This window comes from Microtus pennsylvanicus, chromosome 3 (genome assembly GCF_037038515.1).
Source record: "Microtus pennsylvanicus isolate mMicPen1 chromosome 3, mMicPen1.hap1, whole genome shotgun sequence".
Lineage (NCBI taxonomy): Eukaryota > Metazoa > Chordata > Mammalia > Rodentia > Cricetidae > Microtus > Microtus pennsylvanicus.
Window position 1 is genome coordinate 143617469 of NC_134581.1, and position 16613 is coordinate 143634081.

The 16613-nt window shown below is 44.7% G+C and overlaps 1 protein-coding gene across 1 annotated transcript in view; it reads right to left on the reverse strand.

Moving 5' to 3' along the window:
- Positions 1-16263, reverse strand: part of Ube2r2 (ubiquitin conjugating enzyme E2 R2) — a 75660-nt gene extending 59397 nt beyond the window's left edge. Inside the window, exon 1 of the mRNA XM_075967492.1 lies at positions 15910-16263. Within this exon, the coding sequence (XP_075823607.1) occupies positions 15910-16086 (177 nt within the window). The 5' untranslated portion in view covers positions 16087-16263. The remainder of the gene's footprint in view (positions 1-15909) is intronic.
- Positions 16264-16613: the final 350 nt, after the last annotated feature.

Here is a 16613-nt window from a genome sequence, read left to right on the forward strand (position 1 = left end):
CTTTCCAAATTTAAATAAAGTTATCTGGTTTACATATTCACACAAAGTATTTTTAAAATGAACTTATCAGGGCTGGATAGTTCAGCAGTTATGGTCATCCAGAGGACCTGGGTCAATTTCCAGCAGCCACATGGCAGTTCACACCTGTCTGTAACTCCCTTTCCAGGGTATCTGATACCCTCACACCAATACACATAAAATGAGTTATTTTAAAAAATAAACTTATCAGTTGGGCATGTCATTAATAATAGCATTATTCAGGGTCAAGAAGGGGAGTCACCACATGGTCCAAACCCTCCTGCTCACAGCAAGTTCCAGGCATTCGGGGACACAGCTGGGGGCTGGAGACACAACTCAGCACTTCCTGTGCTTGCAGAGGAGACAAAGTTTAGTCCCCAGCATCCATGTGGCAGCTGACAACCACCTCCAACTCCAGTTCCAGGGACCCCAATGCCTCCCTCTGGTCTGCAGGCTGCTGCCCACAGCTGGTGTATATGAGCTAGAAAAAGCACACACGTATGAAAAAATAGATAACTCAAAAAAAAAAAAGACAGAGAGAGAGAGAGATCCTATCTTTAAGAAAAAAAAAGCAGTGGTAGCACATACCTTTAATCCCATTACTCAGGAGGCAGAGGCAGGTGAATTTCTGTGCATCTGAGACCAGCCTGGGCTACAGGTCACTCTGTTCCACGACAGAGCTGTTACACAGAGAAACCCTGTCTTAAAAAAACGAAAACATTAAATGAATAAATGAATGAATGAACAAAAACCAGAAACAAATGAACAAACAAACCCTCACAGGTATGTACCTTTAAAACATAAAGACGTTCTAATCATAAAAAAACTACTGACTATGTGGATTTGTGAGGATTACATGGAGACTGGGCAAGGTATTATGTCTATAATCTGAACACTCTGGATGCTGAGGCAGAATCAGGAATTCAAGGTCATCCTCACCACACCATCTCAAAAAATAAATAAATAATAAATTGGGTGTAGCACCGTACACCTTTAGTCCCAGCATTGCTAGGCACAAGCAGGTCTCTGAGAATTCAAGACCAGCCTTGTACTCCAGCCTGTCCTACAAAGCAAGCTCCAGGCCAGCTAGGGCTATACAAGGAGACCCTGTCACAAAAAAAATTTCTCGGCCAGGCGGTGGTGGCGCACGCCTTTAATCCCAGCACTCGGGAGGCAGAGGTAGGCGGATCTCTGTGAGTTCGAGACCAGCCTGGTCTACAGAGCTAGTTCCAGGACAGGCTCCAAAGCCACAGAGAAACCCTGTCTCTCTGTGCTGGGATTAAAGGCGTGCGCCACCACCGCCCGGATTTGTTACGTGTTCTGTCTGCATGTATAACTGCCGGCCAGAAGAGGGCACCAGATTTCATTACAGAGAAGGTTGTGAGTCACCGTGTGGTTGCTGGGAATTGAACTCAGGACCTCTGGAAGAACAGCTAGTGCTCTTAACCTCTGAGCCATCTCTCCAGGCCAACAGACAGTATTTTATAAGTAATATGCAGACTCCATTACTTCACTATGTGATCCTGAGCTGGATTATAGGCATGTAACCAACTTACCCAGCTCTATATTAACATTTTTCAACTATTATCTTCAAGTTTCCAAAAATGATCATATTCTTAGACTACTGCCCTAAACCCCATCTAAAACACACTGAATGATCTCCATGACAAAAATTTCCTCATCTCCCCCAATACTTGAATTTATGGAAAGCACCAAATATTGGAAATCCTTGGCCTAACTTAATGAAACCTACCTTGTTCTCCTGATCTAGTTTCTACAAAAAAAAGATATTAAACTGGAAGATTAAACTGGTATTCAATGCTTCCAAATTCAAACACTAGCTACCGCTCAGAGGGGAAAATCTAAATAAACTTCAGAATTTGCTCCAAATTTATTTTATTTATTGGTTTTTCAAGACAGGGTTTCTCTGTAACATCCCTAGCTGTCCTGGAACTAACTCTTGTAGACCAGGCTGGCCTCAAACTCATAGAGATCCACCTGTCTCTGCCTACTGAGTGCTGGGATGAAAGGAGTGACCACCATTGCCTGGCTCAATTTTATTTTTATGAAATTATTAAATTTACTACAAAAATTTCCAGATGTAAACATAATGACCTATAGAAATCAATTTCTATTGATTTATAATAAATAAAACCAAATAATATTTGTAAAATTTTAGGCCAAAGTTGGATGGTAGTTATAAGGGCATCCATTACTCTACTAGTTTTCCTTTTTGAGATGGGAGGTTTCTATGTTTTCTAGATTGGCTTGAATTCCTAAACTCATGTCTTTTCTCAATCTTCCCAGTATGAATGGACACACACCTCTGCACTGGGTTATATTTCTAAAATCTACAATATTTCGTTGCAAAGGGTACATTCTAAGGGTGTATGGAGTAATTTCTTTGGAAAATAAAATTTTTATTAGGGTAAAGCAAAAAAAAAAGTCCAACAATCCAGGCAGCATGAAATTATAGCACGTACATTAAAACGCAGCATGAACTAAACATAAACAAGGTGGTATGTGTTACTTCAACACTGAGGAGGTAAAGGGAGGAGTCTAGGAGTTCATGGTTATCCAAATTATCTCAAAACAAATAAAAAGAAAAATAGTTAAATGAGGGCTGAAGAGATGGGTCAGCAGTTAGGAGCACTTGTTCTTGAAGAAGACCCGGGTTCAGTTCCCAGGGTCCACATGGCAGTGCTAGTTCCAGGGACCCTGACTCCCTCTTCTGACCTCTAGGGGCACCAAGCAGACACATAATGTACATACATGCAGACAAAACACTCATATACATAAAATTAAGTCTAATAATAGTAATAAATGAAATAGAAATGCATAAAACTACAGGATAAAAAGTCCAGAGTGGTGTGGTACATAATACTTGTAGCCCAACATTTCAGGAGACTGAGGAAGTAGTCATCTTTAGTTCTAGGTCACTTAGGGTACATCTGTCACAAATAATACAACTAATTCACACATATTGGCAGCAGTGAGATCTGAGTTATCTGGTTAACACTTTAATATCATCTTTTAAGGGACAATCATTCTGCTTAAGCCTGCAGAGTACAGGTGTGTACCACCACACCCAGCTGCTGCTTCTATTTTAGAGAGTATAACATGTTTACACATGCATAACTATTTCTGGAGGACTCCATCTTGAACAGGTAAGTGGCTTTCAAAAAACGCACTTACAGTGCTTATTTTCCATACCAGTCTTTTTAGAAAAGAAAAATGTTAACTGACACTGTTAAAAAAAGAATTTCTGTACAGTATATATTCACTCACTAGGCTTGGTGGCAGATCTGAGTTTGAGGGCAGCCTAGTTTACAGAGTGAGTTCCAAGACCATCAAGGATACACAGAGAAACCTTGCCTCAGAAGATAAACACATACACACACACACACAAAAGAAAAAAACAAAAACCCCCATCTTATCTTAGACTTTTCTTACCAAATTTATGGACCTAAATTTAAACAGCTCATATAAAGAAAAGCAAAAATATTTAACTTACTAAACTGTTTATTTTCATTTTACTTTTGTAGTATTAGGAGCTGATCAACTGAACCAAGGCCTTGTGCATCCTAAGCAAGTACCCAAACACTGAGCTACAACTACAACCTCAGGCCCTGATAACTCTATACAGAAGCACACATAAACAAGGGTTTAAGGACTGAAACGGGGAGCAGAAAGAGGGAAGGCAAGCAAAACTTGTTTCAGGCTCCAGCTTTCCATAATTACTTTGTGACTGCCAACCCTAAAACAGTAGCCTCACCCGGGCGGTGGTGGCACACGATTTAATCCCAGCAATTGGAAGACAGAGACAGGCGAATCTCTGTGAGTTCGAGGCCAGTCTGGTCTACAAGATCTAGTTCCAGGACAGGCTCCAAAGCTACAAAGAAACCCTGTCTCGGAAAACAAACAAGCAAGACAATAGCCTCACAATACATTAGTATTATGATGAAATTCTTTGGTTTACAGCAAAATATACATATGACCAATCCAATACTGAATTCCAGTAAAGTGAAGTTAGCATCTCAGCTGTTACAAATTAATTCTTTAGGTCTGGAGAGGTAAGATGGCTCAACATTTAAGGATACTGCTGCTCAGCTCTTACAGAGGACAGCTCCAGGGGCTCTTGATGCCTCTGGCCTCTCTAGGAACCTGTACTCACTCATATGCACCTATACATGCAGACACACATATCTACACGTAATTAAAAGAAATATTTTTGCATGTGTGCACTCTTGTATGTAAGTCAGAAGAATTGGCAGTTGTTGTTTCTCTCCTACTACGTGGGTCCTGGGTATTAAAATCATCAGGGTCAGTGGAAAGTACCCTGTACACAATCATCTTGCCAGCAGCCCTTCACCCCTTTTTTGGAAACAGAGTGTCACTGAGTAACCCTGGCAGGCCTGAGACTCACTATATGTAGACCATACAAGCTTGGAGCTCACAAAGCCTATCACTTCCTCCAAGTTTGGTATTAAAGGTGCATGCCACCACAGCAGATCTTAATTTTCCTATTACAGTGCAAACATACAGGCAGAATACAGAGAAAAAGAGCTCTCAAAGACTGCTGCAAGGAATGTGACATAGCTACTATGTTACAGAGCCTCAAACATGCCACACTCCCACTGCACCACTGAGTAACACTTAAAGCACAGAGTTAATTAGGGATGCCTCCCTGGTAGAGAGGACTTTAACTATTTTTTTAATTGTACACTTTTTAAATGAAAACTTATTCAATTATTTCATGTAAGTATGTGCACCACACACTCACTTGGTGCCTGCCAGAGTCAGAAGAGAGCATCTGATACCCAGGAACTCACTCTCTAGACCAGACTGGCCTCAAATTCAGAGATCCGCCTGCCTCTGCCTCCCAAGTGCTGGGATTAAAAGGCAGCTCCACCAGGCCTGGCTTTTAACTTCTTTTAATATTGTAAAAGTTAAGGTGAAAACAGAATTAGGTTTATTTGTTCCTTAGATTCTCCAAATTCATAGAAGTCAAGGCTGATATTTTTTGGGTTTTTTTTTGTTTTTTATATTTATTTATTTATTATGTATACAGCATTCCTTCCATGTGTGCCCACAAGCCAGAAGGGGGAGCCAGGTCTCATTATAGATGGCTGTAAGCCACCATGTGGTTGCTGGGAATTGAACTCAGGACCTCTGGAAGAGCAGTCAGTGCTCTTAACCACTGAACCATCTCTCCAGCCCAGTCGAGGCTGATATTGCCAGCAGGTTTTGCTAATGTCCCTCATTATCACTGCTGTGGAATTCTTAGCCTTCCTCCTATGTACATTTAGTTATAGGCTGCCTTTACAAAGATGCTAATTTGCTGTATTGAGTATATTACCAAGATTGCAATCATCCTCTTTTTTTTTTTTTTTTTTTGATTTTTCGAGACAGGGTTTCTCTGTAGCTGTGGAGCCTGTCCTGGAACTAGCTATTGTAGACCAGACTGGCCTCGAACTCACAGAGATCCGACTGCCTCTGCCTCCTGAGTGCTGGGATTAAAGGTGTGTACCACTACTGCCTGGCCTTTTTTTAAAACAAACTCAGGTGGTTGACTCAAACTTTAGGTCTGTTTGGACTGTAAATCCTCTGGTTCCATTTTTCCTCCTAGGAAGAAACTGGATTTAATTTTAGAGTTTGCTATCAGTGATATTTTATCTAGTTGCTGGGTTGTCTCAAGGTCTTAACAACGGAAGGTTTGGCTAAACAACAACAAAAGAAGATGGTGGCGGACGCCTTTAATCCTAGCACTTTGGAGGCAGAGGCAGGCATAGGATCTCTGTGAGCTAAAGACCAGCCTGATATACAGAGTTCCAGGACATCTAGGGCTATTGCACAGAGAAACCCTGTCTCAACAAATGATCTCTGAGTTTGAGGCCAGCTTGTTCTACAGAGTGAGTTCCAAGAGAGTACTACATAGAGACCCAGTCTCAGATCTCAGAGAGAGAAACAGAAAGAGAACTCAAAAAAGTAATAGTAAGCCGGGCGATGGTGGTGCACGCCTTTAATCCCAGCACTCCGGAGGCAGAGGCAGGCGGATCTCTGTGAGTTCGAGACCAGCCTGGTCTACAGAGCTAGTTCCAGGACAGGCTCCAAAGCCACAGAGAAACCCTGTCTCGAAATACCAAAAAAATAAATAAATAAATAAAGTAAAATAGTAAATAGTATTAAAGCTGGTCTCAGCTCAAACAGAAGGAACACTTAAACCCAGAAGTTTGAGGCCTGTCTGGAAAACAAAGAAGATTTCAAGTGTGGTGACACAACTTTAATTGCAGAATTCCAGAGGCAAAAGTAGGCTGATCTTTATGAGTTCTAGGCCAGTTGAGTTGGTTCTAGTTAATTACAGGACAACCAGGTCTATTTACAGACACAGTCTCAATAAAAAAAAAGAAAGAGAAAGAAAGGGGAAGGAAGGAAAAAAGGAAGAATTAAACTGCTATTTTGTGGCTGAGTAGCATTTCCTAAATAGTTCATGTTATGGTTTTGGTCCCTTTAAGAGACAAGCCACGCCCACTCCCTCCCCCATCCACTGAGGCAGGCTGATCTTCAGCTTCAGGCCTGAGCTCACTTCTCTTTTCCATCTTCCTCTCGGAGAGGCAGCTTCGCTTCTGCCTCTCTCCACACTTCTCTGCTTCCCCTTTCTCTGTCTCTCTGTCTCTCTCTCTCACCCTCTCTCTCTGTCCCCCCCTTCACCCTTCCTCCTCCATAACCCCCTGAATAAACATTCAACCTCACCCTGCATGTCGTGTCTATCCATGTTTCTGTCTTCTGCCCGCCCGCCATGTGTCTCCCTGCCTGGGACCAGCCACTGCTCGGGGACCAGCAGCCATCTCTGCCTGGGGCCCACTGCCTGCTGCCACATGGCCCGCCACCACTGCTCTGGAACCAGCAGCCGTCTCTGCCTGGGACTGGCTGCTCCCAGGGCCCGCTGCCTGCCACCACATGGCCCGCCACCACCATTTGGGACCTACAGCATTTCTACTGCCTACTGCCACCAGGGATCTTGCAGCATTTTTAAAAAAAAAAAAAAACAGTTCACAATCTAAGAAGCCAGGTGTGGTAGCTTGGGGGTACCGATGGTGGTGGTGCACACCTTTAATCACAGCACTTGGGAGGCAGACAGGTGATCTTCGTGAGTTCAAGGCCAGCCTAATAAAACAGAGGGAGTTCCTGGACAGGCTCCAAGCAACAGAGATGCCAGTCTCAAAAAACAAACAGCAAACAAACAAACAAAAAAAAAAAAAGGGAATTGGGGGTGAAGTGAAGGCAAGAACAGGCATTCACTTCAAATCTAACATGTGTACCTGAAATTCAAACAAAGCTAGATGATGGTGGCACAGGTCTTTAATCACAGCACTAGGAAGGAAGAGGTACAGATCTCTGTGAGTGTAAGGCCAGCCTGGTCTACAGAGCGAGCGCTAGGATAGCCAGGGTTACACAGAGAAATTCTGTCTGGAAAGACAAAAAAAAAAGTTAAAAAAAAATTTCAAACAAGGATGGCTCAACAATCAAGACACTGACACTCCCCCCTCTAAGCCTTGAATTTGATCCAAGGTGGGAGGAGATTAATGAATCTAAAAGTTGTCCTCTGACCTCAGGGTACACACGTACCAAATAAGCTGCAATAAAAATAAACAAGAGGAGGGGCAAGGGAGATGGCTCAAGAGTTTCAAGCACTAGCTGTTTTTCCAAGTTCTGAGTCTAATTCCCTGCAACCACAAGGTGGCTCACAAGTCCCACAGGATTCAATGCCCTCTCTCATGTACATGCAGACAACACATCCACATATATAAAAAATACATATTTAAAAATAAATAAAACAGGCCGGGCGTTGGTGGCGCACGCCTTTAATCCCAGCACTCGGGAGGCAGAGGCAGGCGGATCTTTGTGAGTTCGAGACCAGCCTGGTCTACAAGAGCTAGTTCCAGGACAGGCTCCAAAACCACAGAGAAACCCTGTCTCGAAAAACCAATAAATAAATAAATAAAACAAGAAATAAATAAAACAAGAAATAATTAAGTAAACAGAGAAAAGAGCCTATACAGCCTTAGGAGTTTATACATACACTCCCACACTACTAACAAGCTTTGTTCACTAGATAAAACTTTTATTTTACTGCTTTATTTATTTATTTATTTATTTATTTATTATGTATACAGTATTCTGTCTGCTTGCATTCCTGCAGGCCAGAAGAGGGCACCAGACCTCATTATAGATGTTTGTGTCACCACCATGTGGTTGCTGGGAATTGAACTCAGGACCTTTGGAAGAGCAGGCAGCGCTCTTAACCTCTGAGCCATTTCTCCAGCCCTGTTTTTGTTTTTCGAGACAAGGTTTCTCTGTAGCTTTGGAGCCTGTCCTGGAACTAGCTCTTGTAGACCAGGCTGGCCTCAAACTCACAAAGATCTGCCTGCCTCTGCCTTCTGAGTGCTGGGATTAAAAGCGTGCGCCACCATGGCCCAGCATTTTACTGTTTTTTTTAAGGGAGAGAAAGAGACAGGGTCTCAACTATTAGTACAGGCTGACCTCAGCAATTCAAAAACTTACAACAATCCTACTGCTTCAGTCTCCCATATATTGAGATTATTGGTGTGAGCCACCATGCTTAATAACTAAAGGAAAAGAATTTTTTTTTCTTTGCAGTAGTGAAGATTGAACCCATAGCCTATAGCATCATAGGTAAAACCAGTACCACTGAGGTATGGCCTCAGCTGGAAAGCACCCTCCCCATCTACCCCAGACTGGCCTCAAACTCAGAGATCTGCCTCCCGAGTACTGGAATCAAAGGGATGCACCACTAGCACCCAGCTTGAAAATAGGTCCTTTTTTGTTTTTTTGAGACTGTTTCTCTTTAGCTTTGGAGCCTGTCCTGGCTCTTGTAGACCAGGCTGGCCTCCAACTCACAGAGATCCACCTGCCTCTGCCTCCCGAGTACTGACTGGGATTAAAGGCGTGCGCCACTGCCTGGCCCAAGAGTTCCTTTTTTTTTTTTAAGGCAGTGTTTCTTTGTGTAACAAAGCTGGCTGTTGTTGAGTTGAACTCTATAGACCAGACTGGCCTTGAACTCAGAGATCTGCTGGTCCCTACTGATTGGCAGACAGCTTTCTTAAAAGAACAAACCTTTAGTGAGGTAGAAAAAGAGCTCCCTGCAACAGCAAGGGAGAAGACTAAAAGATTAGGTTGCCCTAGAAAGTGTTTTCAAAGCTAGAAATAACAGATTCCCTTAAAATAGAATATTGTAGTCTTCATATAACTTCCTTTCCAGTTTCCACTTACTATGTTTATTAAGTGATCTCTTTACCTTATGCCACATTAACCAAGGGTAACTTCAGCTGGTGGTAGATTACTTTGCCTAACATACATAGGTCATCAGTTTTGGCAGCAAGCACTCTTAACCAGCTGAGCAATCTTGTCAGTCCCTGTGCCAACTTGTCACAACAGCTGTAGAACACACTAAAACCTTGTTTTAAGACAAAAGCACTGGGGCTGGAAAGATGCCTCAGAGTGTAAGAGTTCTGAGTTCCTGAGTTCAGAGTGTAAGAAGTCCTGAGTTCAGTTCCCAACAACCACATGGTGGCTCACAACCATCTCTAATAAGATCTGGTGCCCTCTTCAGGCATGACATAATAAATTAAAAAAAAAGACAAAAGCACTGAAATTTTAAAAAACAAAAACAATGATCATAGCCAGATGGTGGTGGTGGCAGCACAGACCTTTATTTCCAGCACTCAGGAGGTAGAGTCAGACAGATCTATGTGAGTTCAAGGCCAGCCTGGTCTACAGCGTGAGTTCTAGGACAGGCTCCAAAACTACAGAGGAAACCCCGTCTCGAAAAACAACAAAACAAAACAAAACAAAAAAAAAAAAACAATGATCATAAACTGACCTTTTTCCAAGGAAGAACTAATAAGATAACTTAAGGAGAAAAACAGCAGAAAATGCCACTGAACAAATTCCTCACAAAGACTGAAACAAAAAACCTGTTAAGAGTTTTCAAATTTTACCAAAGAGCTGGCTCAACAGGTTTTTAAAAAAATAAACCTCCTGCCAAGTGTGATGACCTGAGTTCCATCTCTGGTACCCACATTGCAAAGCAGAGAACTAACTCCCACAATGATCATGGGAGCATATACATACACTTAAATATAAGATGCAGGGCTAGAGAGATGGCTCGCCGGTTAAGAATGTTTGTTATTCTTGCAGAAGACCCAGGTTTGAGTTCAAGCTCCCACATGGTGGCTCGCAGGTGGAGGATATCTCAGGTATTCTCAGGCATCAGCCACAGATGTAGTACAGACATATATGCAAGCCAAAGCACTTATATTTAAAAAAAGAAAAAAAAACTGACAGGTGGTAGTGATACACTTCTTTAGCAGCACTAGGTAGGCGGAGGCAGAAGCAGGTGGATCTTTGTGACTCCAAGGCCAGCCAGGGCTGAAAAGAGAAACCCTGTCTCAAAACAAAAACAGGCCCAACATGGATGAGATGGCTCAGCTTTTTAAGACCCAACAGGAACCAGATTCAGTTCCTAGCACTCATTTAGAAGTTCACAACTACCTGTGACTCTAGTTCCAGGAGATCCAATGCCCTCATCTGGACTCCTCAGACACCAGGCCACATTATGCACAAACACACACATACAAGCACTCACATATACATGTAAAATAAAAATAATTTTAGTTTTTTGAGTTCAGATGTCTCTATATAGAGCTCTGGATGTCCTGGAACTCACTATGTCAACTAAGCTAGTCTCAAAGTCACCTGTCTCTGCCTCCAGAGTGCTGGAATTAAAATGAATATATGAAAATATATCTTAAATACTCAGAAGGCATAGGCTGGCAAAACTCTGAGTTCCAGGCCAGTCTGTGCCTACAGACCAAGTTCCAGGACAGCCAAGGCTACACAGAGAAAGTCTTTCTTGAAAACAAAGAAAACAAATGCTGTGTGTGTGTATAATGCAATAAAAAGAATTTTAGGAGCTGGAGTTGGCTCAGCCAATAAAGGCCATAGAACCAGGGTACAAGTTCCAGCACCCACACAGCAGTTCATAACCATCTGTAACACCAGTTCCTGGGGATCTGGTGGCCTCTTCTGTCCTCCATGAATACCAGGTATGCACAGGGTGCACAGACATACATGTTAGCAAAACACTCACAGACATAAAAATAAAAATAAATAAATTTTAAAGAATTTCTGAGGGGGGGGAGGGAAATGGGAGGCGGTGGTGGGGAGGAGGCAGAAATCTTTAATAAATAAATAAATAATTAGTTAAAAAAAGAATTTCTGAGGGCTAGATGTGGCAGCACACACCTTAAATCTTGGCATTTAGCAGGTGTATCTCTAAGTTCAAGGCCAGCCTAGTTTACATATTGAATTGCGGGACACTGGGGACTTTGTAGAAATCCAGTTTCAATAACCCCACCCCAAAGTAAAGAATTTCTGAGGGTGAGAATGATGGTTCAGTAGTAAAGAGCATTTGCTTTTTTTCAAGAGGACCCAAGATCAGTTTCTAGCAACCGTATTAGTAGGCTGCAACTCCAATTTTAAGAGATCTGATGTCCTTTTCTGGCTTCTGAAAGCACCCCAATCGGGGCAAACAGACACAGACACTCTCTCCTCTCTTACACGCACATGCACACGAGCACGCACACACACACACAGTATTTTGTGTGTGTGTGTGTGTGTGGTTTTTCGAGACAGGGTTTCTCTGGTTTTGGAGCCTGTCCTGCAACTAGCTCTTGTAGACCAGGCTGGTCTCGAACTCACAGAGATCCGCCTGCCTCTGCCTCCCGAGTGCTGGGATTAAAGGCGAGCGCCACCACCGCCCGGCTACCCGCACAGTATTTTTAAAAGATTTTTTATTTGGATGTTGACGATGTAACAACTGGCACAGTCCTTGCCCGGCACACATCATACCCTGGGTTCAATGGCATAAACCTGACATGGTGACAAAAGCCTGTAATGCCAGCACTTGGGGGGTGGGAGGCAAGAAGATCAGAAGTTTAAGGTCATCCCTGGCTACATAGAAAGTTCAAGCCAAGTCAACCTAGGTTATATAAGGCATGTCTTTACCAAAAAAAAAAAAAAAAAAAAAAGGCCAGGCAGGCGGTGGTGGTGCACACCTTTAATCCCAGCACTTGGGAGGCAGAGATAGGCAGATCTCTGTGAGTTTAAGGCCAGTCTGGTCTACAGAGCAAGTCCCAGGACACCCAGGGCTGTTACACAGAGTAACCCTGTCTCAAAAATAAGAAAAGTGTTCATACTTTACTAGAACAGGGTAGCACAGACACTTCAGAGGCTGAGAACAGGGTAGTGAGGTGAGCTGGAAGTCAGCACAAGTTGCAAAGCTCCTGGCCATCATGAGCGGATCACAGGCTGCCACTGACACAACAAATATGAAACATGGGAGTAAGGGGCTTTGGATTGGGGTGGGGGGAATGGGTGTCATTTTTCTTAAAACTACAGGTAAAAATGCTGAGTGCATAGCTTCAGTGGCAGGCCAGTGGCAGACTGAGTAGCCCTGGGTTCAATCCCCAGCACCAAAAAATTAGTACAGGGGTAGGGCAATGGTGGAGCACACCTTTAATTCCAGCACTAGGGAGGCAGAGGCAGGCGGATCTCTGTGAGTTCGAGACCAGCTTGGTCTACAAGAGCTAGTTCCAGGACAGGCTCCAAAACCACAGAGAAACCCTGTCTCGAAAAACCAAAAAAAAAAAAAAAAATTAGGACAGAAAAAAAAATAGAGCACACATATCCTAATATTAATTTAAACTGGTCATGGCAGCGTACGCCTTCAATTCCAACACTCATAGGCAGGCAGATCACTAAGTCTGAGGTCAGATTGGTCTACGGAGTTCCAGTACAGCCAAGACACACAAAGAAACCCTATTTCGAAACCCCACACCCCCAACAAAGATGTAAACAGGCTAAAGGGTTGGATCAATAGCTAAGAGCATCGGCTGCTCTTGCAGAACTCAGGTTTAATTCCAAGCACCCACAAGGTGGCTGTCAACCTCCAATAACTCCAGTTTCAGATGATCCAATGCCCTCTTTTGAACTCCAAAACCACTAAGCAAGCACACACATGCTACACAACATATAAAAGAAGCCTTTGCAGGGTAGTGGTGGCACACATCTTTAATCCCAGCATTCAGAGGCAAAGACTGGTGGATCTCTGTGAGTTCAAAGACCAGCCTTGTCTACAGAGCGAGTTTCAGGACAGACTCCAAAGCTACAGAAAAACCGTCTCGACAAATCGGAAGGAAGGAAGGAAGGAAGGAAGGAAGGAAGGAAGGAAGGAAGGAAGGAAGGAAGGAAGGAAGGAAGGAAGGAAGGAATCTTAAAGGGTGGACATGAACCGGCCTTGGTGGTACATAACTCGGAAGAGACAGGCAGGTGGATCTCTGAGTTTGAAGCTAATCTGGTCTACAGAGCTAGGTCCAGGACAGTCAGGACTACACACACACACACACACACACACACACACAAATAGGACATGAAGCCTTTTTTCTCTCTTTTTACATCCTCTTGCTATGTAGTCCTGGTTGGCCTAGACCTTACTATGGAGACTAGACTGGCCTCTAACTTGCTTGCATAACTCCTGCCTTTGTTTCCTGACTGCTAGGATTTCAGGGACTTGTCTGGGTTTGAGCAGTATTGGAGATGGAACCCACGGCTTAGCCATGATAAACAAGTCCTCTACCACTGAGGTATACCCCAATCCCCAAAGCCAAACTTTTTAGTAGGATTGAAGCTATTATTTATTTTCTTGTGTGTTGCTGGAGTTTAAAATCAGGGCTTCATGCATGCTAAGCAAGTACTCTACCACTAAGCTACACACTGAGCCCAAAGCCTTTATTTTAAATTAGTACATGCTACAGAAGTATTTCTATATTATCAATTTCAAATCAAAAGTGTCACACTCTGTTCCCTATTAGTAAGCAGAAGTTTACTAATACTTTCATAGTTTGATTTTTTTTAATTAACAAATTCCAATACAGGGAAATTAACTATTAGTTGTTCCAGTAATAATAGTTTTTGGAAATTAAACTGTATTCTTAAGGCATGCATGGTGGTGCAGGCCTTTGATCTCAGTACTCAGGAGGCAGGAGCAGGTGGATCTCTGTAAGTTCAAGGCCAGCCTGGTCTACAGAGAGTTCCAGGACAGCCAAGGCTACACAGAGAAACCAATCCCAGTCTCAACCAAAAGAACAAAAAGCAAACAAACAAACTGTATCCTTTAAAATTAACCAGGAGTTTGCTTTCAAAGTGTTTCTAAGAAAGTTGGCATATGAACTCCACTGTGAGCAACACTTCCAGTATCTACAAGTGATGTTTACATTTGACAGCACATACAACAACACCTCAACAAGGACACAACAATACCCTTTCCAATCTGTCACTAGTAACTTGAACCTGTACTTAGCACTTTCAAGCACCTGCATCTAAAAAGTACAGTGTACACTGACCACAAAAGATGAAACAAACAGTTGGTAAGGATACTACTCTTACATAATATTCTAAGAACGTCTTTTTACTGAGTATTCAGCAACTATCACATGCATGAATGTTAAGCATTCCCTATCAATCCTATTTTCCACAAAGTTGACCCAGTTTAAAGCCTGAAATTGAGGCTTCTGGACGGTAGAAAATAAGAGTTAAGTAATTGGGTAGTCCTAAAAATACACATCACAACTACATGACTAAGATATTCGTTTAAAACTTGTGCCAAGATAACCCCTCCCTTCAAAACAAACGAAAATTGACTCATTGGCCTATTTTACTTAATTCTGGAAATTAAAAAAAAAATTAATGGATTCCTAAACACTCATTTCCTCTCTCTACCCCCCCCCCACTCCATCTTCACTCTGGGATTCCACCCTCCAAAAACACACGCTTTAGTCAAATCAAGTCAAAAAGAAAAAAAAATCTCCGTGAACTCAGGAATAATTTATGGAAAACAATAGTAACAGTGTCTATATAGAGGCTGCCTAAGGAGCCACTCCACCATGAGAAACCCCCTCACCCCAGATGCTTCTCATTTGTGGGACGACCCCAATTGCAGAAGCTAACCACCTAAGCTTTCAATTTTCTCTCCCTAAAGTGGGAAGCTATCAATCTCTTTGCCTAACACGTTCCACCCTTTGTGAATGTTTGTACACGGGGGGAGGGGGTGCGCTAGTAAACTTGGTAGGAAAGGACAAAGGGCATTCTGAAAGCAGGGGAGACTCAAGTAAATGGAGAATGAGGGCAGAAAGAGGGTTAAATTAAAGTCCCCTCAAGCAGCCGAACAAGGCAACGCCAGCACACCACCCTCCCTTTTTTGGCCACCCCCCGGGGGTCCTCTTCCTTATTACCGCCTACTGAAATCAAAAGTTGGACTACCCCTACCCAGACCAACAAATCTCTAAATGTCAGGGCACTAGCGACGTCGGGAATGACAGGCTAATGTTCCTCCCCCACACTCCCTCCCCCCCAAAAAAGAGAAAAGTCCAATCCAATAAGTGCAGGTCATCCTGCCCTCTGGGGCAGTTCCAGCCTGCGCAGAGAAGGCTCGGACGGGTCGAGAAAGAGAAGACAGACCACCTCTATTTCCACACACCCTCAGCTGGAGAAACAAAACAAAGGCAGCCCTCCTTCCCGGTAGCCACTACCCCAGCCACAGAGGCTTTCCTATTTCCCGGTGCAGTCTGGCCTCCCGCCCCCGCCCCATGACAAAGAAAAGGCACTTGGTGAGCAAGGCCTTCCTGCCACCACGGCTGGGGGAGGGGGCTGCGAAGTGAGGAGCCCCCTCGACTCCCCCGCGCTCACGCTCCTGGCCCGCGGCGGAGAGCGGAGGCCTGGGAAGCCGGTCCGGGAAGGGGTTGGGGATACCTTGAAGTAGCCGCCTTCGTAGAGGGTGTTAGGGGGTCCGAAGATGGCCACCTCCCAGTTGTAGAGGTCGGACTCATCCACCAGGGTGATCCGGAAGCCCTCCACTGGTTCCTCCTGCAAGGATTTCAGCTCAAGCATCAAGGCTTTTTGCGAGCTGGTCATCTGCTGCTGGGCCATCGCGGCGGCGGCGGCCGTGGCCGTGCGGGGCCGCGGCCCCAGTCCTCGCGCACCGGCCGGGCCGGACCAGGCCCCTCCCCTCCGCTCGCTCTCGGGCCGGGCCGGGCCCCTGTCTTCACACGCCTGGTGGGGCCGGATCAGGCCCCAGACGGCCCGCGGGCCCGCCCGGGGTCCTCCTCACTCTCGACGCGGGCCGGCCCGGGCCCTCCTCACTCTCGGGCCGGGTGGGGGCGGGCCTGAAGGAGTTGGGGGAATCCGCTCCCGGCCCCGGGCCTCCCCCCCCCGGAGGGGGCCTCTACTGGGGGGGGGGAGTGGAGGTGGAAGCGAAAGAAGGCGGCGGAGGGCAGGCGGTGGTGAAGACAGGGGGGCCGGGCTGGGCCGGGAGCGCCGTGCTCGCTCGCCCTCTCGTTCTCCGCGGGGGCCGGAGGGGCGCACGAGGGAGGGCGCGCCGTGCGCTAGGGTCTCGGGGACGGTGGCGGCGGCGGCGGCGGCGGCGGCGGCTGCGCGGGGGGAGGGGCGGAGGAGAG